Source organism: Cibotium barometz, chromosome 62 (assembly GCF_041138505.1).
Source record: "Cibotium barometz isolate CiBa-2024 chromosome 62, ASM4113850v1, whole genome shotgun sequence".
NCBI classification, from domain to species: domain Eukaryota; kingdom Viridiplantae; phylum Streptophyta; class Polypodiopsida; order Cyatheales; family Cibotiaceae; genus Cibotium; species Cibotium barometz.
The window spans coordinates 3783363-3811309 of record NC_141107.1 but is presented as its reverse complement, the minus strand read 5'-3'; the positions used below and the strand labels follow the sequence as shown (position 1 = coordinate 3811309).

Here is a 27947-nt window from a genome sequence, read left to right as displayed (position 1 = left end):
TGGGATTGCCTTACTAAAGTTAGTGACTGGGCATGGTACCTACACAAGGAAATGGGGCAATACTTAAAATCTCACCAATCAAAGGTTTACAACCCCTACCTCCTCACCAAGATTCTTAGCCATGTAGGCAACATTCTGATACCCCACGGCCCATCCAAAACAAGATGTCTCACAGGTCCCACAACAGCAAGAGGTGATGGTGGATCTTGCACAGCTAACAGTAGAACCACAGTTAGGGCACACTGTCCTCAAAGACACCAAAGAGCTCATAAAAGAGATCTCTAAAGGCGCTAAGGAAGACAAACCAAAACATATGAGAGGTCGCGTTAAAGAAGCCTCGAGGAGGTCGGTCACCATGCAACAGATCGAAGAGGAAACCCAAAGACTGGAAGAAGATGTGGCCAAAGACATCGTCCCAACTATAACGCTGCCTTGGAAGGCCAAGAAGTTCCCCTGTAGAGGTGACAACAACCATTGATGCCAAATCAGGAGTAGATACCATCAGCTTCACCGAGAAGTTACCTTTGGGGATAGGGGAACCATACATACCAAAATCTATACTCCAAACCCCCCCATCTAGCCTGTTACACTTGGTCTTCAAAAACCTCTCGCCTCTACATGATACAATACTTTCAAATCTGCCCCCATCAGCTGAGAAGGGAGAACAAACAGACAAGGAAGGGCAAGCATAGCTACTACAGGCAAAGGTTATTAAGGATATCGAGGAAACAACCTCAGTACCTTAAGAGCCTCATCTGGAGGAACAAGCCAAAGAAACAGAAAAGCGCAAAAGGCAAGAGGAAAGTCCCAGTCATAATAAATGAAGACACCTTGAATTCGACTCCCTCAAAGGTGCAAGTTCATTCTTAGAGCAGCTGGTAATGCTAAAATAGATGCAGATACGTACTTGGATGAAAGTTTGGAAGGAATACTTGGACAAAAGTTTGGAAGGAATAGACTAGTTGCTACAACTCGAATCAGGAAGTAGAAGGCTCCGCTAGCATGGATATATGGTCATAGGAGTAGCAAGTGTGGCAATGCCACCTCATGACCACACATCTACTAACAATAGGCATGCCGGTCTAACAATAGGCATGCCGGTCTATGGAAACATATCAAAGCAACCAACAGCTAGGTGCAAACCTTAAAAAATCTACTAACAATAGGCATGCCAGTCTATGGAAACATATCAAAGCAACCAACAGCTAGGTGCAAACCTTAAAAAAAAAGTTAGCTACTGAGGCCAAACACAAAGAAACAGTTGTTGAGAGTTTAAAGGCTGCAGAGGACCGAGAAGCAAAGATGAGGGCCTTGGAAGAGCATAATACGCTACTGAGAAAGACAATTGTCTCATGAGGCACAAGGAAAATGAGACTCAGCACGTAGTTCGAACAAGCTAACGAACAACTACAAAAAGAAGTGGAACATAGCAAAGCTCAGGAAGCACAACACAAACACCAACTAAAGGAAGCTCATGCAACCTTCTAAGCTAAAGAAGAGGGGTTTACTAGTAGACAGATAAGCGAGCTCAAAGAAGAAAAGGCTGCCGCTCAACAGAAAGTGATGACCATAGTGTGAACATATAAACAAAGCGCATGCCGAGAAGATAAAGGAGCTCAATGAGAAAATTAGTGCAAAGACCAAGGTAATGGAATAGATGCTAGAGAGACACCAGAAAGTTCTCGGACATGTCAAACAGTAGCTCACCAGCATCCAAACAATGGAAGAAGATCATCTCAAGAAACTAATGAAGCCTTAGGCCCAAGTAACCACCCACATAACTGCAAGAGAAGAAACAGAGAGAAGGTATGCAGAGCTCACAATTGCTCGGGATGCCAGAGAGGCTACAATTTCCATGCTCCTCAATGCAAAATATAGAAGGATACATGAATTGAAGCAGCAGCTAGCCCTCAAGGAATGACCTCAATGACATGAGCAAATGGATGAGTTACACCAACTTATTGAGCATGCCTTAGACATAGGTTCCTTGCCAGAGACTCCTCAGGCCCCTCCTTAAACAGTTACCTTGTTTTTGTCTCACTACTGCAATATGAAATTAACCTAATAGAAGACCTCGGTTTAGGAGATTTAACTCTCATACATCAAAACACAGAGAGGGATGCGAACCCTACTTTAGTGATGATGAGAATACTTAGAGGAGATGTGGTGCTCACTAATCCCGCTGACAGTTACTTTTTTCAACTCCATCACATAGTGCTCAACCTTTGTAGTTGGTGTCGAGTGTTGCAACAATTGGCCATCCTGGATGACAATGTTGATAAACTTGACATGTTCATGCCATATGACATGCCATCCACACCAGCCAACTATGAGGTTGTTGCTAGAAGCTATAGCTTGGAGAGCCTCAAGGGACGTGAGCTCAAAACATTGGTAAGTACCCTATGATGGTTGTTGCCTATTGCTTCTACCATTGGTGAATGTGTGGAGTTCTCTTGGGAGGTGTAGTAGGCCATAACATAAAGCATCCCTTTACGAAGTGTTTTGTGTTGTGACGAAAACATGCATTTTTTTGTTGTCAGGGTGATTACCATATCCCTTCTGGTACCCTGATTATACGTGGCCAAATAGTCTACATAGATCTTGGTAGTCTCAATTTTTTGGCATATCCCTTAACCCTAACTGAGCCCTACGTGCCGTATTTTTTCCTGGACATCCCCGTCGTCATTAAGCATATGCATGTACTATGGAAAGTGCTATTGGAAGTACACCTTTTTGTTCTACACCTTTTCCTTATCTCAGAAGTATGCTCCCCAACACCTTGTCAATGTAATCCCCCAAATATGTGATCTTTTACTTATGGTCTTCTATGGAGTACATTTGGCCTTATGCTTTATTGAGGTCCTATCCTTGGGTGGATGCATAGTCAAAGTTGTATGCCATCTTGTTGTAAACAATGAGAAACAGTTTAGCCTCTTGATTTGTAAGCTAGCTTCCCTCCTCCTTATGTTTAGGTGTTTGACATTGAGATGCACATGCCCTATGCCATGTGCAGGAGGGTTTTATTTTGGTCATCATGGCGGATTATAAACCTTACAATACCAAGATCCAATCAGCCAGGTCAGAGTGACTCTTTTCCGCTAATATACCCATATTTTAATTCTCTGGATTCTCTAAGGGACTTTAGTTCATGGTCGTGATTGACATTGTGCTAAATCATGGGTGGGATTTGTGATGCATTCTCGGGGGTATAAACTTGGTTGAGCCTATGTGAACCTATTTATTATATCAAGCTCTAATTTTGGGTGTCGTGATTAAGCAGGTTTTCTTCTAGGGCATGACTATTGGATCACAGCATGGTTGCTAACCACGGTGTGATTCATGGTTACTCATCATAGGAGTGCTTTTGAAGCATTGATGGTTTAATTAGTTAATTGGGAAGATCAATTTGATAGCTAAATGGGGTAATGCATTTTTAGCATTCTTAAGGAGCATGCTTTTACAGGCACGAGGTGTGACTGCATAATCACGCCCAATCAACTTGTTTGTTTTTTTTGTGGTCATATATGGTTTCAAGCTATTACCCATTTTTTGATTAAAAAAGAGTGTAGATTGTGTTTATCATAGCAGTGTGGTCAATTTCTATAATAAATCCAAAATCCCTTTGAGTGTAAATAGTAAGCTATACAATGATGTTGACCAAGAACATGATAAGAGGTCGCGCAACGGAATCACCCCCAAACGAAATCATGCCACCCAATCACGCAATGGAATCACACCGCGCTCAAACATGCAATGGAATCATGTTTGTTCTAGGCAACGAAATCACGTTGCCCAATCACGCAACAAAATAACACCTGTTATAGGCAACAGAGTCACATGATAGAATCAAGGCTATCATTCTATAGTAAATGGAACATGCTTGCTTCATCTTTGTGTGATTGATCCATGCCTTCACATCTTTGTGTGATTGATCCTAGGCTAAACTAGACATGCGGTGCTCGGTCAACCCATGATGATTGGTGTCAAGATGGTGTGTTCATAAAAGGAATGTTTTACTACAATCTTCCCATCATCTTTTGTTGTCTCTCTGCACTTTCAGTAAATGGTTTGAAAGGGGTTAGTATGTTAGTTCTTTTGTGAGGCAATGTCTCTTGAGCACATTGGTTGTGCCCAAGCATATCTTGAGGTTATTCTAGACGTGGATGGTTGGTTTTGTTATAGACCTAGTAGATTCCTCACATTAGAGCATAGGAGTATATGTTCCATCCATTTCACTAAGATCTCCATTAATTTATTGGCAGGTTCTTGTGGCAGTAATTCGTATTTAGGATCGTGTTCTTATGTTTCTGCCATTTTTTCCTTGCCCTTGGAGAAAGCGCCCACTAGGGTTCCTTGTTTTACTCCATGTTGTAAAGCTAGTGAATTATTTCTCTTAGAAGGTTCTCATGGCCTTGACATGGGTTCTTGTGGCTTCTCAATCACATTGTTGGACACCGTTTGGGCTGCTATACCATCAAACTTCCCCTTTCGAGGGTTTGTTCTCCTATTCCAGTCTTCAGTCTTTTGTTATCTTTGGAATCCAAATTTTGATATTCCTTTGATAGTATCCTTGGGCTTCCAAACTTCTCATTAGTATTCACCACCACAACTTTCTGTGGTGCTAGCTGGACATTGGTTAGTCTTCTCTTTGGTTGTTAGGTAGAGGCTTCTGATTAGCAATTGTATCTCTATTCACTTTCCATGTTGTTTCGGAATCCAAAACTATGTATGTCCTTCATATAGTACCCTTGGCTTCTTAAAAGTTCTTCGGTACTACCCATTGTTTTGCCTTGGAACACTTGAAGACCCACCTTGTTGAGAGGATTTTGCCTTTGGAGTTTTCTCTTAGTTTGGTACTCCAAGATGTTCCTTATCATCTTCTTGAGGAGCTAGCAACATGTGTACTAGGCTGGTTACTCCTTTTTGAATTTCCTAGGAAAAATTTGTCATTTTTTTCTTCCAACGGTGGCATGATGTAGGACATCCCTTCACGTTGGAGTTGTGCCATTGTGTGAGCCCAATTGTTGGTGTATCCTGATGCACTGATCCATCCTCTTCCTAGTAGCATCTCTTTAATCATCTTACTTGCAAGCACAACATACATCGTCCCAGGCAAAGGATGACATAGAAACTTTTAAAACTCCTAAAGCTTTGAGTGTATGCCCTAAATTCTAGCTCTTGTTGGCTCTAGCTTAGGTTATTCTATTTTTCCCTAGGTTTCATATACGAGAGAAAATTATGATGATCTTGTCAATTAATGTAATGCATGGGGTCAAAATTCCTAAAATAGACCCAGAAAATTTAAAACTCCTAAAGCTTTGAGCATATGCCCTACATTCTGGCTCTTGTTGGCTCGAGTTTAGGTTGTCTTATTTTTTCCCAAGTTTCATATGAGTGCAAAGTATGACTAGATATTGTGTCAATTAATGCAATGCAAGTGGTGCAAATTCTTGAAATAGACACACTTATCCTTAACTGAAAAGATGCAGAGGAGAAGAGAACTTGAGCTCTTGCAAGTACACAGACACCACAAACCCTAGAGAAGAGAACACACACGGTGAGAGGCTAAAAATTCTTCTTCTTCACACAACAAAAGAGGTCTACAAAGGAGATAAAGTGACTAACACACATTATTACTAGAGTATATACAAGTGGTCCATAATGTATACACGCTAAGTCGAGTGGATAGGTGTGGACTAGTTAGTGTAGTCCAGTTGTAGAATCTTTGGCAAAGATATGTCGGTGCCAGCTACCAAACCTGCCAGTGATGTAAATGTCAAACGATCATGTAGGTGCTTCGTGAGTGTCAGCTCATGTTGAGATTGACATCTCAACACTCCCCCTCAAGCTCAACTCCAGCTCATGAACTCCAAGCATATCTCAAAATCTACGGAGCTTCTCAGCTCCCAAGGCCTTCGTGAAGATATCAGCCACCTGATCCTATGTGTTGATGTAGGCTAAGTCAATGTCGCTTTGCCAAGACTTTCTCCCTGATGAAGTAGTAATGTACCTCAATGTGTTTTATCTGCACATGGAAAACTGGGTTCCTAGCCAACTGTATATTGCTAGGATTGTCACAATATATGACAAACTTTCTGTCCACATACAACCCTAAATCAACAAGTAGCTTGTGTAACCAAGCTACCTCACACGCTGCCACCGCAACTCCTCTATACTCTGCCTCTGTACTCGACAAGGCAATTGTGGGTTGCTTCTTGCTACTCCATGTCATAGCAACACGTCCCAATGAAAACATAAATCCGCTGGTAGATCTCCTATCTAAGATGCTTCCTGCCCAATCTACATCTGTGTACCCACATAGCTCCAATGGTACACCTGGCTGCTGCATAAAACAATGCATAATCAATAGTGGCCCTCAAATACCAAAGTGTGTGTCACACACTGTCAAGATGTGGTTTGCACGAAACTTGCATAAACTGGATCTCTAAGCCAATAGTGTAACTCAAATTTGGCCTGCTGATTGTGACATAGATCAAACTCCCCACAATCTTCTTGTACATAGTGGGGTCCTCCAACACATAACCTGCATCCACTGAGCTTGCCATTTTGATCTAATGGTACCAATGTTGGCTTGCAATCAGCCATCCCATACTATGATACCATGTCCAATACATACTGTCTCTATGACAACCAAATACCATTAGGTGTGCGAATGACCTCAATGCCCAAAAAATAGTGCAGATCTCCCAAATCCTTCATGTCAACCTTGCTTTTGAGAAGAATTTTTACATGCTCAATCTCTTCCAAGTTGTCACCCCCAATAATAAGATCATCTACAACATAGATGGTGATGATCACAATACCCTTATCACTCTTGTGCACATACAAAGAGTGATCTGCATTTGCCATATGGAAACCAATAGTGACAAGATACTCAGCAATCTTGTCATGCCATGCTTGTGGAGCTTGCTTCAGCCCATACAAGGCCTTATGAAGTTTACATACATACTCTGGTGACCTGTATCCTCAAAACTAGGTGGCTGATCCATATACACTTCTTCTTGCAAGTCACCACATGTAAGAACGCATTTTTTACATCCATTTAATGTAAAAAATAGCCTTTAGTTGCAGCCACCGGAATCACAGCTCTCACAATTGCCATCTTTGCAACCGGGGGGCAAACATCGCCTCATAATCAATCCCATGTGTCCGCACACATCCTTTGGCTACCAATCTAGCATTATACCTGCTTATGCGACCATCACTGTTATGTTTCACCTTATACACCCACTTACATCCAATAGCTTTCTTATCTTTAGGCAATGGCACCAAATCCCAAGTCTCATTTCTATACAATACATCCATCTCCTCATCCATAGCTTTCTCCCAATACACATTTCCAATAGCCTCATTAAAACATATGGGCTCTACAACTTTCACAACTTTTTCCATATACGCATAGTGATGTGCCGCATAACCATCGTAAGTCAACCTCTGCACAGGGTTTTTGACTCTTCCAGATCTTCGTAACTTTGTATTCATGGCTTCCAGATCTTCGTAACTTTGTATTCATGGCTTCCAAAGCCTTCTTTACACCAGGTGTCCTCATTGCTGAAATCCCAAGCTCTTCATCAAGACTCATCTCTAAGCCACTAGACTCTTCATCAACAAGAGAATGCCCTATAAAAATATCAGGCATACCAAGGGGCTTAACCACTTTCTCTTTACCTTTATGTGATGTACCAACTATATTTCCAGGACTGGTATTATGACACAACTTGCCACTCCATGGTCTATCAACAGAACCACTGCATGAGGACTCTGTTGGTCCACTCAATGACTGTGATTGCTGACTTACATTCTATGGACCACATTCATCCCCACCATCATATTTTTTAGCAACATACTAGCTACTCATCTCATCAAATATAACATCCCTCCTTACTCTCAATTCATGTGTAGCAGATTTATAATATCTATATCCCTTTTGCTCAAGGGAATACCCAATAAACACACATTTTTCTACTTTTGCATCCAGCTTGGTACGCAACTCATTTGACACCTGCACATATGCAATACATCCAAAAACTTTCAAATGAGACAAATCAGGTTTCTTGCCAGTAAACTTCTCCTCTGGCGTTACATCATGTATGGTTGCAATAGGAGTCATGTTTATGATATAAACTGCTGTAGACATTGTACAGCCTTAGCCTAATAGATATGCAGCATATTCTTCTCTCCCATCAATGCTCACGCAATCTCAACAATGTGCTTGTTTTTTTGCTCAGCAAGTCCATTTTGCTATGGAGTGTATCTATATGTAAACTCTCTGAATGCCATTCTTCTGCAAGAAATCAGAGAACTCATTGGAGAAGTACTCTCCCCCTCTATTTGACCTTAGGCTCTTCACATGCTTCCCTTTCCACTTTTCAGTTCATCACTCTGAAATTCTGAAAGTGAGTGAAAACCTCACTCTTTTCCTTCATGAAATACACCCACACTTTCCTCATGTGGTCAATGAATGTTACATAATACCTCTAGCCCCCCACCATGGACATAGTTTTTATAGGACCCCATACATTTGAATGCACAACATCTAGTACATTTCTGCTCACATTTTTGTCATGTGGAAATATGTGCTTTGTTTGCTTTCCAAATCGACATGCTTCACATACTTTTTTCATACCTTCAACCTTAAACTTAGGTAATTGTGTCACAATTTCTTTAGTCTGCATAGATTTCATTCTTTGCACATTTACATGCCCAATTCTCTTATGCCAAATGTTTGTATATGCAACAACTCCTGAACCATTTGCAAACATTGCAACATTGCCCACTGTGTTGCCTTTTGCAACCAACCTGCACTTATCTTTAAAGTCTTCTACATACATAACAACCATCAGGATTAAACTGGACCTACAAACCCTACTCAATCATTTGGCCAACATAAGCCAAATTATTTGTAATGTTTAGAACACGAAGTACATCTGCAAGGTACTTCACCTTATCGTCCTACATAGACAATGGCACATCTCCAACATGGGAAAATTGGATGAGCAATGTCATCCCCTGTTTCAACAAAACCTGGTCTTTCAAGACTCTTCATTTCCTTGAACCACTCACCCATGACTTGTCATGTCAACCTCTGATTATTTCTGCTAGAGGATGCATAGTTATTTTGCTGCACTTTTTTATTTTGCATGTCATTTTGCTTCTTATAGCAATCTGCCTGTACATGTCTAGGCTTACCACAGTAAAAATAGCCTCGTGTATCATTATGCTGCCTTTGCCAATTACCACGATATCTCTTTGACTCCCCCTGCCTCTAAACTGGCCTCTTCTACCTATGTGTTGTTGTTGTTGTGAATCCTAGGATTGTTGATGTTGCTGACCATAATTCTGATTACCTGTTCGGCCACCACCTTGGCCATGGCCTCAGCCTTTACCTCGTCCTCTACCTGCACTTGTGTAGAAGGCCTATTGCTTTGAACTGCGTTTGTTTTGTGAAGACTGGTCTTCACCCAAACTCTTTTCTTCAATGATCAGCATTGACACCAAATCTGTAAAGTTGGAAATGTTCTCTAGAGTTTGAATAGACGTCTTGAATGCCTTGTATTGAGGCGTGAGACCACGTAGGCATACTTCCACCTTATCATCACTCATTAACATAGAAACACCAATAGATGCAAAGGATTCCACAATGCCCTTGATCTTTAAGGCATAATCATTCGACATATTTTTCTTCTCCACAATATGAAGCTCATTCTTCAACTAAATCTTTTGTGCCTTAGTGTTAGTTTCATACAGCTTCACCAAGGTGTCCCATGTCTCCTTGGGTGACTTAGCATCCTGTGTATGCCCAATCATAGTGTCATGAATGCTAATAGAAAGCCAATACATGACTTTCCTTGCTCCTTGATTGCAATAGTTGGATTAATCTCCGGTATCTCTGGTGTCTCCTCATGTTCACCTTCAATATAGTCCCAATAGCCTTTTCCCATCAGGAAATTTGTTAATCTAAACCTCCAAGAATGGAAGTTGTTCTTGTCAAGTTTTTTGCAATAATTCTATTATTAGACATCTTGTCTGCAACACAAGCTCACCAAAAACAGCTCTTGCTTGACCTGCACAAACTGCTGTATTCTTTGCCAGTAGTACTGTACTGCACCCAAACTGTCACAACCAGTGACCTCAATTTATATATATATACCCAATGGCAACTTTAAGACCTCTTTGCAGTACACACAGTGTCTACACAACCAATCTCCCTTCCTGCACTTCCAAAAATAGAGTTCTGTAGAGAATCAAAACGGGACGCTAGTGATCCCTCACATATATTATCTTATGGGATAATTTGGGCTCAAGATTGTTGCTTTGCTTACATTACTTAGTATGTTGACCATTCAAAGACAATCTTATTTTTTGAATTCATTAGAAGTTATAGTGTGGGCATTCTCTAGATAAACTTCTTTCATCTATAGCTTGCATGTTTTGATGAGGGTAATCTCGTCGGCATTTTCACTTGTTGAAATCTCTTTCTTAAGAGTTCAAGCAAGTTTATCTTGTTGTGTTCGGATAAGGAAATTTGGATTTCTTCTTTGTTAGCATTTCTTTCTCTAGTTCCGTACTTCAAGTGATTTATATAGTCAACCTGATTGTTTACGGATGGACATATGTGATTATAGTCAACCTGATTGTTTACGGATGGACATATGTGACTCATCGAGACACTGATGACTCTCTATGTTGATATGGGTAACTCGGGACATCGATTATTCCATATGCAGATGTGGGTATGTCGTGGCGCCGATGAATCCCTGGTTTCTGTTGTTATAATGCCATGTTTTCCTACTTTATTCCGAATGGTTTACAATGAGGAAGTTACTTTGAATGTGAATTGCTCTGATCATCCCCAGTCTGATGGGCAAACAGAGCGTATGAATCAGATTATAGTGTATATGCTTCGTGCATATGTCTCTAGAAAATCATCATATTGGAAAAAATATCTTCCAATGATGGAATTTGCCTATAACAGTTTTAAATATACGGCTATTGGTTTTTAGTCCGTGCATACTTATGTATGGGTATCAACCCAAGGCACCTATTGATGTCAGTCTTAATAAGGACATCGAGCTTGATGCATCAAGGGATTTCTTGCGTGATATGTAGGAAATGCTGACCGAAGCTCGGGATTCTATCAGGAGAGGAGTGCTCAAGATAGGGAACGATTTTATGCTGATAGGGGACGCTCATCTCGATCTTTTGAACCAGGAGTGTTGGTTTATTTTAATGTTCCTAAAGATTCTCAGACTTTGTCAATAGAAAAATGCTCGAATTTATCTCCTAGATATTGTGGTCCATTTTCGAGTTATACATCGGATTGGCACGGTTGCGTTTGAACTTAAAACTACCTCCACATGTTAGAGTTCATCCAGTCTTTCATATCAAAAGATTGAAAGGAAAACTGGGAGGTGAGGATAACACAGTTACTCCTCAAGAACTCGTTGAAGTTGAAGATTTATCCTATGTCCACATGAACCTGATAAGGTACATGAATTCAGGGAAAGGAAACTTTGTAGTTGACTATCCCTGAGGTTAAAATTAGGTGGAAAGATAGGAAAATAGAGGATTCGACTTGGGAGTCGGTTGAGATTGTTCAGCGCAGTTCTCCTTCTTTTCATTGCAAGAGTGCAATGGTTTGAGAGAGGGGAAGTATGTTATATGTACATTATGTGTGCTATGTTATATACACATTATGTGTGCATATACTAGGAGGCTAACCCACATTAGGCTTGCATGGGAGCATGGGAACAAGCTCTAGTGGAGCATGGGTTGTTAGGACTAACCTTAAGGATTAAGGTAAGGGTTAGGCATCCAAGGGTCACACATGGGGAATGGAAAGTCAAGAGTCACTTGAGGGCCCTCCTATATATAATAGGGGCATGGGGCACACTCAAGGAGGCTTGGGGGCTTGGAGGCTTATGCTATGGTCTCTTGTGTAGAGGTCTATATCTACTCATCTACCATTTCACACTATAGCTACATGCTATTGGATTGGAGTTATACCTCTTGATGGTATGGGACATCAAGGTAGAGGTATGATGTATTTCATTTATAATTCATGTGTGCATCCCCTTGGGCTCGGGGGTGGTTGGGTGGTTGAGTTTATACCTGATTTATACATGTTTATGCATAACAATTATCTAGAGAGATCTTAGGGTTTTAACACTATAGCAGAACTCGTGCAGGTTCTCATCATGCAGATAAATCTTATGTGGACCATGTTCTCATTTTTACTTTATGTAATGAGAAGGAACTTGTTTCCTTTGAGGAAGCACATGATGATGATCATTGGATGCATGCTATGCAGGATGAGTATAGCTCTATACTTAAGAATGACACCTGGTATTTGACAGATCTACCTCATGGTAAGAAGGCCATTGGTACTAAGTGGGTTTAAAAGTTAAAACACAAAGTATATGGTAGCATTGATCGCTACAAAGCCAGACTTGTTGTTGCAAAGGGGTATGCCCAGCAAAAGGGCATTGATTATGATGAGACCTTTGCACCCACATCTAGTATGACTACCATTAGGTGTCTCATTGCTTTGGCAGCACATCATGGGTGGAATGTACATCAGTTGGACATTAAGATTGCATTCTTGAATGGTGATTTACATGAGGAGGTGTATGTATTGCAACCTCCTGGTTTTGCTGAGAAAGGAGGAGAGTCTAAATTATGCAGGTTGAAAAAGGCTCTTTATGGCCATAAGTAGGCTCCTAGAGCATGCTCCTAGAGCATGCTATGAGAAGATTCATGCATACTTGGTTGCAAATTATTTTTGTAACAGTCCAACAGAGAGTACCCTGTATGTGAAGAGGAGTAAGGACACATTTTTGGTCATCGTTCTATACGTTGATGACATGCTGCTCTCACGGGACCCGATATAGATCAGATTTCAGCCTTTAAGGCTGATTTGCAGTCATCGTTTGAGATGTTAGATTTGGGGCCCTTGCATTACTATTTGAGGATTTAGTTTATGTAGCGCAATGATGGCATTGTTATGCTGCAGTCTAAATATATACAAAAGCTATTGAAGAGGTTTAATCTTGAAGATTGTAAACCTATGGCTACACCTATGGAGACTAGGTACTCGGCTTAGTCTTCAAGATGTAGGAGGTTCTTTTGATTCTAGTTTGCATTAGCAGGCTTTTGGATCCCTTCTTTATGTGTGCAATACGAGGCCAGATATACAGTATGTAGTCTCACAGTTTAGCAGATTTATACATAGCCCAGGTATGAAGCATTGGCAGGCTGTTAAGCGAGTTTTCTTCTATTTACGGGGCACTCAATATTTTAGATTATTTTATCCAAAGAGGGGTCAGTCACAACTGCATGCTTTCAGTGATTCATATTAGGCTGGATGTTATGATACATGAGTGTCCACTAGTGGGTTTTGCTTTCGCCTTAGTGATTCATGTATATCATGGCTCAGAAGTAGCCTACAGTGGCCGCTTCCAGTAATGAAGTTGAGTATAGAACAGCTGTTGGACAGTCGTCTAGCACTACGATTTTCACTTATAGCTAAAGCGCATTAGAAGTTGCGAGGAACTCAGTGTTTCATGCATGCACTAAGCATGTTGAGGCATTACCACTATGTCAGGAAAAGACTCTCTCCCAAACAGCAAAGATCAGCTTGGTCTATGTGCCTACACATGACAACATGGTAGATTTATTTCACGAAGGCTCTTCCTCACAAAAAGTTCAAAGCTTTTCGTAAAGCTTTGGGCTTACTATCTTTTCAAGATTGATTGGCCATATCTTGTACATGTTCACATCATCACTCGAGGGGGGATTTGTAGCATTATATGGTAGTGATGTGTGTGAACATACTTAGGACCGCAATAGGGGCACTTTTTCCCTCACTAGGAGGTTTTTTCCCCCATGTGTATGTACACCCTCTTATCTCATTTTGGGGTGTGTACTTATCTTTTGTATATGGCACACATTTGTTAATTCTAATCTAGTGAGTTTGTGTGCTCTCAAGCTTCTCAATCTTATGTGTGTGCATTGTTGCAACCCTAACCCTAATTCCAACAGGAGCAGAGCCACCATTGCCTCCCTTGACAACTCTAAGTTAGGGGTATATTCTAGTGTCATAGAGCGTCACTACCATGAGAGGTTGAAAATAATGCTACTTTGGGCAAAGGTTAAAATGGTAGCTGCTACATGCACACATCCTTTATTCATGCCACCCATCCAAACCTACTTCTTCAGCTCTGCACCTGCCTGTAACCTATACTGGCTTTTCCATATCACTCATTTGTGCTATAATCATAATCACAAGCCTCATCATTTGATGATTGCAGTATCTCCACCTCCTTCAGCAACCTCTTCAACGTTGGTCCTTCGCGTCCTATCTCGTCACCACCAGCTTTGTTAACACCCAATCTCATCGACCAAGTCCTTTTATGTGGTTGTCAATGCCTTTTGTGCAGAGTGCCAAGGCGATGGAAAAGCAAGCAAAAGATTCTAGATAAGGTCTTATTTTAAGCTTTTAGTTATTAAAGAAGGAAAAAAAGGAAACAATAGGAGGGTGTTCACATGCTAAGCTTTAAAAAAAACCTCATTTAGCTTAAAGCTTCTTTTATTGAGCTTCACAATCAATTTTGAAGGAGTTTTTGGGATACGTTATTTCAGTGTACATTTATGCTTTTAATATAAACGAGATAGACACTGGCTATCAATGCTAATACTCCCATCAGTCATTAGCATTTTTACTGGATTTTTGATCAAGGGGGAAAATTGTGTGAAGTGATCTAAAATTTTGTAACTGGATTTAGACAATACTCTTAACCTATAAAGAGTAAGACCTATCCTCATTCATTAATAATGGGAACTCAAGTAAAAATTGATAAATTTGAAAAAGAAGGTTTCTACACTTTGGCAGACGAAGGTCAAATTCACCCTTATGAGAAGAGGGATATGGAATGTGGCAAACAAAGAAGATAAAAAGTCAACAACACGGGAAGGAGAAGTTACTTGACTAGTTGATTACGAGAAGTTACTTGACTAGTTGATTATGAGAAGGCCCTTGCTATCATAGCCTTAGGATTAAGTGACTCATCCATCCATCATATTGATGGGTGTGATACATCACATGAGGCTTAGGTACATCTTGAAACTGTGTTTGGTGCACAAGGAAAGTGCTCCAAATTTAGCTATCGATAAAGTTTTTGAGCTAAAAATGAAACTAGGGGACTCTCTCTCCTTACATTTAAACTCAATGAAAAGCATGCTAACATAATTGGCAAGTATAAAGCTACCATAGACAAAGACATCATAATTCTAGTCTTACTCAATAGTTTTTCAAATGAAGAGTATGGTAATATTATTACCACTCTTACAAATCTACCGACATCAAAATTGGTGGATATTGAAGCTTCTTTCTTAGAGGAGGAAAGAAAGATCAAGCAAAGAAATTCTAGCTCCAACTACAATGAAGGGGGGGGGGCTTATTTCACGAAGTAGATGCAAAAGGGCTACATCAACACCAGAAATTTCTCCAAGGGCTTCACCAACAAAACTAATAATGGATGTGGATTCTATGGTAAGAAGAATCATAAGGAAGAAAATTGTTTTTTGAAGCAAAAGACCAAAGCGTTGATTGTTAAAGATAATAAAAAAGAAGATGATGAAGTGGAGGCTTCACCAGAAGAGGTCAAACTTATCATTGACTCAGATTGGGTTTTTTAGGCTACTCTTGCTACCAAAAATCTCTTAGCCTAACATTTAACAAGCAACCTCCAACTAGGATTTGTATCAAACCTGTGAGCATTAGATGTTTAATATATCCAGATATGTATCACTGGATAGAACATATGTGTATCTAGCATTATATCAATCCCTAGGCATTAGAACATATGTTATAGGGGGAATGTTGGAGACAACACATGTTCTCATGATATTTATCATTGTACAGGTTCCAAAGTCAAAGGGTAGCATGTAGCCATAGTGTGTGAACATTCTTTGTGAGTGTACTAATATGTACTAGTGTGTGTTTGTGTGAGAACAACCTCTTAGGATTAGATATTATGCAAGTGTGCAAGTGTGTAGGATTCTTCCTTCTTGGGAAGAACTAGTCCAAGTTTGATTGAGTCAAAAGTTAAGGCTTTATGCCTATAAAGCATGTATTTAGTGAAGGGTCTTAATATATCAAACACTCATTGAGTCATGCAAATTTGAGTAGCATTAGCTCTCTAGCTTTGTTCTCTCTCTATCTCCCTCAACCACACACCATGGATCCTTTCGATCCACCATAGCCTAGGCTGCTAACCCTAGTACTCCAATTGTTTGATGTTTCATTTTTTATTTGGCTTTGGTCTCCCTTGCCTTGGCTTCCTCCTAGGCCTCTTTTTTAAGATTTTCTTTCTCTATTTTTTCTTGTTTCTCTTTATGCTACTGAACTAGCATATCTAGAGTCAAAGGGTTGTAATACTCTTTTAGTTTGCTCTGCCATTGATGAAGCCTTCCATTTCCACTCCATCAGTTGTTATATCAACCCTTGTTGAGACAACTCTGTGACTCTCTAAATGTTCCTAGCCCTCACAGTTTTAGATTGTTGAGTCAACTTTGTGACTCTAAAGGGTCCTAGCCTTCATGATTATTTGACCCAACCCTTTACATCAACACTATATCTCCTTCTTTCAGCTCCTTCATCTTGAGGTTGTAGTCAAACCACCACTTGTGTGACCACCATACCATGCATGGCTAATAGCAAGTTTCATCTAACTTTTCCAAGTCCCATATTCTTTTATCCAATGCATTTTTCATCCATCTTTCTCTTACTACCACCCTTAAACTTGGCACAAAACTAGATACTCCAGTCTTTTCCTAGTTTATATAATTGTCTAGCTATTAATCTATTAATTGATAGGGCCTGCCAATTTAATAAAGTGTTTCATCCTATATTTTTTCAAGGCCTTATCAGTGGGAATCTGTAAGCGATGCAATCAAACATTTATGCCCTCCATTCGAGAACCAAGTCAAGTTTGAATAAACCTGCCAATTTAATAAAGTGTTGCATCCTATATTTGTTTAGGGCCTTATCGTGATTGGGAATCTATAAGTGAGATACTTAAAAGTTTATGTGCCCCATTTGAGCACCAAGTTGAGTTTAAACAAAATCTAGTACTTCATATCATCAACACCTATGGTGGGAAAGTTCTTCGTTGGACCTTGACATATGGTCTACCAATACATATTGTTTTCCCTTCTTAACTATGGTAGTAAAATCAAACTCCATCAATAAGAGCAACCATCTTGTGATTTCCCAGTCGTGCATGGTTTTTTGACAAGGTAAAATAAGGCATGGGGATCTCCAAAAAACACAAATTTATTGGCAACAAGCAAGTAATGTGTGTACTTCTTAACCACATAAACCATTCCCAATCCATCATGCTTAGTGGTGGTGTAGTTTATTTCTACCTCATTTAATTATTTGCTCGTAAAGCACACTAGGTAGTCTAGCTTGAATTCACTCGATTAATCCAATACACAACAAATTGCAAAATTGGAGGCATCGATGTGGACATGAAAAATCAAGTCCCAATTAGGTGGGCTTAGAATAGGTGCACTTATCGATGCCTTTTTCAATTCATTATGCTGACACTTAGTCCATTTAAAGACTACAATTAATTGATATAATGGGCAAGCTATCTCAGTGTAAAATACAATGAATCTACAATATGCAACCCATGAATTGTTACACTCCTTTGTAATTCGTGGGTGGTGGTTGTGGCATGACTTTATAGTTAGGTAAACCTTCCCCATGTGGTTGTGGCATGACTTTATAGTTAGGTAAACCTTCCCCATGTGGTTGTGAATGCCGTTTTATGCTGATCTTTAGGGACTATGAATACTTGATTGTATCCTAAAAATCCATTCAAAAAGCATTAAGCTTTCACCCCTGTCACTCTTTCTAAAACATGCTCAGTGTATGGTATAGAGTAATGATCTCTCTGCATTTCTGCGCATTGACCTTCTTCAAATCCACACACCCCCTGAGCTTGTCATTATTTTTTGGCACTATGACAATTTGTGATACCCAAGCCACATGCTTAATTGCATGAATTAACTTCACAACAATAAGTTTATCGATTTCCTCCTTTACAATCAACATACCCTGAGATTTTTTGGCACTATGACAATTTGCGATACCCAATCCATATGCTCAATCTCATAAATGACCCCCACAATAATGAGTTTATCAATTTTCTCCTTTATAATTATTGAATATTTATGGTTCATTTGATAAGGCCATTGCTTCTTCATGGCCCTTGATCCTTCAATGATCGGAATTTTGTGTTGAATAAACTCTAGCAACACACCTATTATGTCCTTGTAGGTCCAAGCAAAGCAATCCTTATAGTCCTTCAATAGCTCTAACAATTCCTCCTCTTCCTTTAAAGTTAGGTTTGTAGCAATGTACATTAATTTGGGATCCTTCCTAGGGTTTGCAATGTCTACCTCCTTAACCTCAGCACACCTTTCATGTCCTTGTAGATCTAAGTAAAGCAATCCCTATACTCCTTTAACCTCTCCTCCTCTTCCTTCAAAGTAAAGCAATCCCTATACTCCTTTAACCTCTCCTCCTCTTCCTTCAAAGTTAGGTTGGTAGTAATGTCCACTAGTTTGGGATCCTTCCAAGGGTCAGCAATGTCTACTTTCTTTTAAACCTTAGCGAGTTCAATGATATGAGATTCATGACTCGTTTGGGATCCTTTCGAAGGTTGGAAATGTATACCTCCTTAACCTCAACAGGTTCAATGATATGAGATTGATATTTGGAACATCATGCTCTCAAATGGACCACACTCCCTTCATCAATGTGAGAGGTCTTGAAGTGCTCATGAACTTTAAGTAAGTTGTAAGTCCGGTTCCTCATCATCCTTGGTTTTGTTCTCAGTCTTTGCGAAGCTTTTGTTCCATCTAAGTCTCTCAAATCTAGATAACTTCAGCTCCATTTTAGGTTCAGGCTTCCTCTCACCGCCTCATCATCCTCCCACATCACCGCTTGACTCAATTCTTCTCCCTAGTTCTAGAGAACTCTCTTCAAGAATCTAAGTAGCCTTAATGTATCTTAGCCGTTGTTGCCTCTTGTCATCTAGCCTGGTAGCATTTCTTCTTTAGCCATTTGTGGACCATATGTCCAAAGATATGGTTCCTAATGGATTCATCTAATTTGCTACCATAGCTATCATTGATTGACATGCTAGCATGCTGGTTGAGTGTTGATAACAATGGGCTCATCATTCTTAGATTGGCGATTGCACTTGTACTCTCTTGAGATCTTTCCTAATATATTCCATTCCTACCTTTCCCATTACATCTATTATTTCCAAGAGATGCATCCAATTTTGACAGAAATCATTTTGAGGGAAGATAAGCATATAACATATCTTCCTCGTTTTTCCTAACTCTGCATTTTTTAGTGCCTCGTAGTGCTATACTATTATGGCTCCATTGGTGGTGTTAGAATCATTTCCAAACAACCCACCATCATAGGATGCATTTTCCATGAGAGAAAATTAACCTTAAGGATTTATGAATTCTTTGATAAATATATGTGGTTTGTAGCCCAATCATGCACCAGCCTAAGCCTCCTTACTAAAAGGTCTTCAAGGATGATGTCATATGAGTCAGATTGGCTAGAAAAGTTCATAACCATAAAGGTATGGCAAAACTGGAATGAAAAAATCTTAATTCTCAAATTTCGCAAAGGTTGGCTAGAAAAGTTCATAACCACAAAGGTATGGCAAAACCAGAATGAGAAAATCTTAATTCTCAAATTTTACAAAACTCCCATGGGTTTTGTTATTGTTCCATTTTCCATTTTTACAATAAGGTTTGGTTTTTTCTAAGGTCGGTTTACCCCATTTCTCCTAGCATTGTTTGGTAATGATGTTGGCTCCCTCTCCTCCATCTAGGATAGTTGGAGCTTGATAACCCTTATGCAATACCAGTGGTGTTGCATTTGTGTTATCACTCTCGTAATAATGTCCCAAATGATTCACTGAAATTTGTGTAAGTTGTCATAGCACCTCTCTTTCTCTGATCATGTTCAAATCCTCCTCAATAGCTTGGTAGAGTATCATTAGACCTCAACCTAGATCAGATTCGTTCTTTTACCCATTCTTTCAAATCCATTCACAAGTGTTGAATTCCTCTTAGTAATGGCCCTATCTATTGGCATCTTAATTTTTGAAAAAAGAAGGCTATGTCTTGCTACATATCTATTGGATATGATAATTCAACTATGAAGATAGATCAAAACATACTCAAGGTGGATCAAAGCATGTACAAAACATCATGAATATGAGAGACAAAAACTGGTATATGCAGAAAATTGCTTTGAGATTAACACAAGAAGACACTAATTATGACTAGGCATGAACCAAACTTACATAATCACTTGATCACGACTTGTACCTTATTTAGAGACTCCTCTACCCTATTTTAGTTGCATGAGTTGCATGAACAACATGCACCAACCATTTGTAGGCTTTACACACCAACCACTGACCACTAACAACAACCACACATTAAATTGGACTAAGGAGTTGGGATTACATTTATCCAACAATCCCCCCTTAAGACCAACTTCTTACAAGAACATGAACAAGACTAACATACCTCCTTGACACAATGAGTAAGAGTCCCCCCTTGACAACAACATAGGGTGGTGTACTCTCCTTTACAACTCGTCAAGTTGGAACAACATAAGTCTTGACTCAACCACATACATGACATAATTTAAAAAGCATACTCATCATCTACATCTTTTATACTAAGACTAGAACAAAGATTTGTTTCTTCCTGTTGGTTGACTTCTTCAACCACATGTGCCTTTGCTAGCTTTTGATCTTTTTGGTAGCACTTTGAGGATGGATGATTCGTCTTTCCACAATACTCACAAGGATGTTTGGAGAAACAATCCTTAGTAAGATGATTTGTACGACCACAAATAGTACACTTCTTCTTTGCCGATGTCGTAGTAATAGCATATGCATAAGGATCTATCACATCCTTTGTAATCTTCTTGTCTTCTTCCTGCAAAGAATTTATGATACTTTCCAAAGAAGGGACTGGCTCCTTCTCTTTAAGTACCGTCACAATTTGCCTAAAGCTTGAAGGTAAGCTTTTAAGTAGGATAGCAATAGCATCTTCCTCAAACAGGAGATTTAACATAAACCAATTGTGTCATTAAGCTCTTCAACCTGTTAATCAAAGCTGCTAAATTTTCATTACTCTCCATGGTTAAATCAAAGAGTTGCATCTTCAAACTGATCTTGGAATGCTTTGCCTTTGCACCAAAAGTACGTTCTAGTAATTCCCAAGCTTCCATAGCTGACTCAACATTATCAATATAATGAATAAAATCATCTTCTAAAGCAGTAATGATAATACCAAGTGCTTGCTCATCTTTTGCTTGAAGTGCAGCCATTGTAGCTCTTGTAACTGCAGCAGAAATACCTGCTTCATCATCAGAAAGTGGTTTGACCGTACTCCACAGATTTTCTTCATGAGGTAGCCCTTCACCTTGATTTGCCAGGTATGAAACCCAGTTCTGTTGAATTTGTCGGGGAATTTGGAGCTTATGATGATGAAATATGATGCTTGATGTTGATAACTTGCTCATATAGATGATTAAGCCTAAATAATAAAAATATCATCAATATAGATCAAAATAAGAATCACCATGTTGTTGGAGCAAAAAAGGTAGAAAATAAGCGACTGGAAAAACGACGCGTACAGCTGCTCCAGTGAACCAAATACTTCAAGATTTGGTATGCTGAATCCTCACATGATAGCCTTGAATCACCTAAAAGGAATTAGCTAATTCGTAGAGACGACGACGAATGGATGCGATTAGCAGAAAACGGGCTGCGTTGATGGCGATGACGAATTCGCGAAGCTGCGATCAAATTGGGCTGTGAGCTTCGTTTTAGGGCAAGCGTGGGAGCAAAGCAACAAGGCTATATCAAAATCTTGGGATATAATCACCTCAGATGCAAGCATGGAAGCAATCTACAGCATGTGCTGCTTCAACAACAGAGAAAAATTGGCTATGGTGATTAAGAGATAGATTAGGGTTTTTGCTAATCAACTAAACCTAATTGGGTCAAGCTCTGATACAAAATGTTGGATATGATAATTCAACTATGAAGATAGATCAAAACATACTCAAGGTGGATCAAAGCATGTACAAAACATCATGAATATGAGAGACAAAAACTGGTATATGCAGAAAATTGCTTTGAGATTAACACAAGAAGACACTAATTAGAATTAGGCATGAGCCAAACTTACATAATCACTTGATCACGACTTGTACCTTATTTAGAGACTCCTCTACCCTATTTTTAGTTGCATGAGTTGCATGAACAACATGCACCAACCATTTGTAGGCTTTACTCACCAACCACCACTGACCACTAGCCTAACAACCACACATTAAATTGGACTAAGGAGTTGGGATTACATTTATCCAACAATATCTAGGTAAATGGTTCAATTAATCATCAAATTTTGAAGAAAGGAAGGCCATAAGTCTTGCTACATATCTTGGTGAATAGTTCAAGTAATCATCAAATTCCAAGGATACTTGTTCATAAATGGTTGATTCCATAGAAAAAGGTTAACCCCCTTAACATATAATTGAAAAAATCCTCCTCCATATCAAACTCAGAATCATACACTTCCTCAATTTGTTCCAACAAGGGTCTACAAGTTCTCTTAGTTTTCCTTATTATTTCTTCAGTTTTGGATAGATTGTCTCTGTAGCCTGCCGACTGGCTCTTAGTCTGTCATCAAATTTTTCTTGACTCTCTTGGACTATGGCTCATGCCACCTCTAATTTTTTAATATCTAGTTGCACATTAGGGTATTATCCAATTTGTTGGCATTAGCTCTATTCCCCATGCCAATTTTACCCTTTCTTTCCTACCATTGTGGTTTCTCATGGCTAGACTATGTGGATATGGTTTTGATAGTCCCCTCATAAGACATGTCCTATATAGTCACTAATGATTCACCTCTTCCTACCTTCCTCGCTCTTCTCCTTCTTCCAACCTTGTGTGCCAAGTTTAAAGAAGGATTCATAGAGTGATCCCTTTGTAGAATTCCTATTCGTGCTTGTGTTAAGTCCTTAAGAGGTACAATTACCAATGTGAATAACACACTCATCATTCTGATTCCTATGGAAGGGTTGGCAAAGGTGGATGCTTTGCTGTTTGTTCTATAAGGATAATCCTTAAAGAGGTGATCTATTCCACATTTTACATAGCTTGCACTAGGGTTATCAGCATTTTAGCAGAGGTTGTTGGCCCTAATCATGCAGTGACACAATGAGGACCTTAGTAGTGGTGGCACTACAATGGGGCTCTCCTCAACATAGCATTCAATCCCTCTCTTTCCATTATGATATGGTTTGAAACATAGGCACTTGTGTCCCTCCTTGCATGATGTAATATTCAAGACTGATCTCTAGAGCTTCAAGGTAATGAAAATTCATAATCAGCTCCCTATAGTAGTCTCTATCATCCAAAAAACCACTTGCTTGACTAGCGCCGATTTAAGTGGTTATGGTGGAAATACTGGCAATGGTATAGGTATGTTAGGTAATCTATACATTCCCCTAGATTGGTTTTTCACATTAGCTACATGAGTTCCTTGAACATTCTCATGGATAGGGGGTGCTTATAGCACCCCCTGTAGTAGTAGGCACTTGTGGTTTTGCACATTAGCTACATGAGCTCCTTGAACATTCCCATGGACAGGGGGTGCTACAGGCACTTGTGGAAATTACGATGATTGTTGTGGCATGGGTACGATGCACATACTAGTATCATGATTCCTAATTACATACAATGCACATACTGGCATCATGATTCCTAAAACTACATACAATGCACATACTGGCATCATGATTGTTGTGGCCATGGGTACGATGCATATATTGGTATCATGATTCCTAATTGCATACAATGTGAACAATACATCAAAGGTCAAGGCCTTAGATGTGGACATTCTATACTTGTATTGTTATACCTACAAATTGATGTATTGTGCACATACAATGTGCACAATACATCAAAGGTCAAGGCCTTAGATGTGGGCATTCTATACTTATATGGTTCTACCTACAAATTGAGCACCAAACCAACTCTCTCCTTGGATAGAGGTGCTAGTTCATTGGACTTTTCCTGGTTTGCTTTAGCCCTAGTTTATGTATCAATGCGGTGATGATCTCATCAACGATAAGATTTTTTATCTATTTTCCCCACCTTTTCTAAGTTGCTATGCTTGCAAAGAGCAATGGAGATTGTGGAGGAGGAATCATCTAATTGGGGTAATTCCAACATGTTATCCTCAAAATAGATGGCTAGTTTTCGTCAAAGCATTATTGGCTTGGCAATCAATAGATAATCATGTATCTTAGAATCTTGTACCCTTCTTTTGGAAGTTAGGTAATAATTTTTCATTAGTTAATATTTATCTAGGTTTACACCTAGAGTTGAGATTCTTTAATCGAGAGACATAATCTCTCATCGGTTTCATGTTCTTCTTATGTGATGTTGTATAGTTGAGCTATTAGGATCCATTTGACACCGCTTCATGCAGAACTTGTATAAATACATTTTGAAGCCTAGTGAAATCAACTTTATCCTTAAGCTTAAGAGATCGATACCATGAAAAGGCATGTATTTTCATTTGGAAGCTCAAACGTCCATAGGTTTCACACACTTATTCAAAAATTTTGAGGTGTTGTATGGCATTGCCATCACTTTGTGAACTTTTGCATGAGTTTTGCCACATGTTATGGTTTAGCTTGTGAAACTCTTGGAGGTGGAAGAGCTATATCCAACTCCCTAGCAAGCCCCCTATGTATCTCTTTAGCCATCCTTAATAGATCATTATGGGTGTCGACTGCTAAATTTAGGGGTGGTCTAATAATTCCTCCTAGTAAAGTCCCCGGCATCACTCTTCTTGAAGCTGCTGCACCTCTTCCTATTCCAAGTCCACCATGGGTTGCTTCATGAGATAACAATACAGGGTTCACAACAATGGGGGTATGGCCACCAACCCCTCTATTGTTCTCTAGATTAGGTTATGTTGTCGTCTCATGGTGAGGTATAATTACGTTTCGCATGTAGTCTACAAATGAGGGGTCCCTAAGAATGTCATCAACTTTAGCCTTGTGTGTGTAGACTTGTTCCCATGGTTCGCTTAAGGCTTTACCCCTAGGTTTGTTGTAGTTGCATAGGTGACTGTGTCTACATGCTTTTGAGTATGAGTTCCTAATGACCCCATAATTTGTGAAATAAAAAGGCACGAAGATGGTTCTACACTAGCAAAATCTGAGCATTTTTGGCTCTTCAAATTATTATTTTATGCGGTTCAATTACAAAATATAATGTAATGTGTCATGGCTATTTACTATTCACTACATACTATTCACTCTACTATTCGGATAAAATTATAACTCTACTTTTAAAAAGAGGACGACAAAAAGAAAACCATAGACATTTTTTATTTTTCAAGACAAAAATTCCTATGGATTCACATTTGAGAAAAACATAATAAAAATATCATTTATTGATCTTTCAAGTGATTACAATACTAATATTCTTTTTTTGGAATAAAGGAATATATTCTAGCTTGTGGATGTTCTCCTCATTGTCACTATCATCAACTTCAATATCAATTGGAATGTCTTTATCTTTCTCAATTTCTTTACCCGGTCTATGTGTTTGCTCTTCCTCCATTATTTCAATTGTTTGCTTATTTGTTTTATATAAATTCTCTACTATTTCATCTTCATTAAAGGCATACCTTAAATCGTCAACTTCATTCTCATTTCTTTTCCATCTATTCATGAACCAATCTAATCTTGGATGTGAAGCATCGAAATTTTGTTTATTAATAAAAATGTCAAAGATATCTTTCATTGTTGTGTTAGATGGGTATACCATTGTCCTCCATAAAGCATCAACTTTTTGAAGCTCCATTCCTCTTCCTTGATATGGTGTTATCCAATTAGAAGATGGGTAGTACTTTCCTGTCTTGATCATTTTATGAATGGTGGTGCAGAAATTATTGCCTAAAGGATGCTTTAAATAGAACTTCCAAAACATCAATGCTCTATCAAAAATGTTTGTTGGAGTAAGACAAACTTTGTTCTTCAAATCATCTGCACCATATTGCATGTAAATTTCTATTCCCTTTGTAATATCTTCAGCACTAATATTATGTGACACATTTTTATAATGAGGCTTATCAATATCTTTCATACAATAGCCTATCATACCATGAAATGTGTGCATGTTTTTCTGTCTTAATGCTCTACACATTACAATGCCACCAATGGGATTATTCTTATCCCATCCAAGATACTTTTTGATGAGCTTATTTACTGCAATTATTGACTTTGCATGAATTCTAATGACCATTTGATAGTGTAAATGGAAAACTGTGCCTCCTCTTTCCAATGAGCAACTACCAGCAAGGCATTCTTTAGTGATAAAATCATGAAGATTATTTAGTAATGCTTCATCAATGTCACTACCACCTAATGATATAGTCACACTTAGCTCAAGTACTTTCAAGCTGACATTGGATTGATCTAACATTGCATCTTCATTAGATAACTTCTTTGGTCTTCCACGATTTTTCTTAGGTTCCATGCTTGAAACTTCATGGCTTTCAATAGTTGAATTTGTAAATTTTCCAGTCGTTGATTCTCTTGCTCTTTTTTTCATTTTTGACATTTCACTACATAATAAATAAGAAAAAATAGGTTAATAATTCAGAATACATATAGTCAATCGCCCGCTGATTGTGTCGGTTCTGTTCACTAAACCGACGGATCTCATTTGGGTCAAAAGAGATGAAATTTATATTTTTTAAATATATTTTAAAAAAATTTCAATAAGGTCTCTTACAGGAAGTTGCTGAATCGAACGACTGTGGAGCAATTGCGGCACACCGCTATCTCGGATTTCTGCACCGAACCGCCCCCAGGGGCGTTTCCGAACGCCACGATAGCGCTACGCACAAGGGAGAAAATGTCTCTGAATGCCTTCTTCTACGTGGAGAGGCTTTGATTGGCTCCTCTTCATCTGCTGCTTCTGCTTCCCACAGGCCTAGGCTGCGTCTATCATCATCAACCCCTTGCAACACGAAGAAGGATAAGGTTCAGGGAGAGGGACATGCATCCTCTTGTGCATGGGCAACACTCAGAATGGTCCCTCTTCTCAGATTATGAAGAATGGTCCCTCTTCTCAGATTTTACGAATATGAATCCATAGGATTTTTCCTTATAAAAAATAAAAAATATCAATGGAGGCAAATCCCTCATCAGTGCAGACATTTGGGAGCTCTGAATTTTCAGAGTCATTAGAGTCATTAAATAAGGTTGAAAAAACCTAATAATATCCATAGCACGTCTAAGGTTTTCCTATTATGCCTCTTACACAAATTAATGAAAAAGCATTTCTCACTCGTTATCGGCCCCTATTGGATCTGCAATTATAAAAGCCATGGACAATGTGTGTGTGTGTGTGTGTGTTTCTACGGTAAATTGAAAGGTTTTAGGTGTTCCAATTTACATTTGAATAAGGCCTTTTCCTAAGGTCCCTTTTTTTTTTAACATTGAAAACAAAAATTTTCAAATAATGCAAAAAAAAAGGAAGGAGTCGTCATGTGATGGGAGGTTACAACTTCCTCTTTCCATTATTAACCCATCTCAACGTCTCTTTTTCTCTCTCTTAGGTTCTTACAACAACAAGCTCTCTATCTCTTGTGATTTTCTTGGTTTTATCAATGGAGGAAGAGAGTGACGAGGATGATGATTTTTATTGTTTTTCTTGATTGTTGAGAGCGTGTGGGTTAATTCTTACTGATTTTTGAGGCTATGGGACAGC

At 39.1% G+C, this 27947-nt stretch overlaps 1 protein-coding gene across 1 annotated transcript; it reads right to left on the bottom strand.

Annotated features, from left to right (window-relative positions):
• Nucleotides 1-95: 95 nt before the first annotated feature.
• LOC147604032 (uncharacterized) lies at nt 96-26708 on the bottom strand. The gene is made up of 3 exons (XM_086795289.1): nt 25858-26708; nt 500-638; nt 96-242 (listed from the first exon to the last, which is right to left on the bottom strand). The coding sequence occupies exons 1-3, from the start codon at nt 26706-26708 to the stop codon at nt 96-98; spliced, it is 1137 nt and encodes a 378-aa protein (XP_086651415.1).
• Between the last annotated feature and the right edge of the window lie 1239 nt (nt 26709-27947).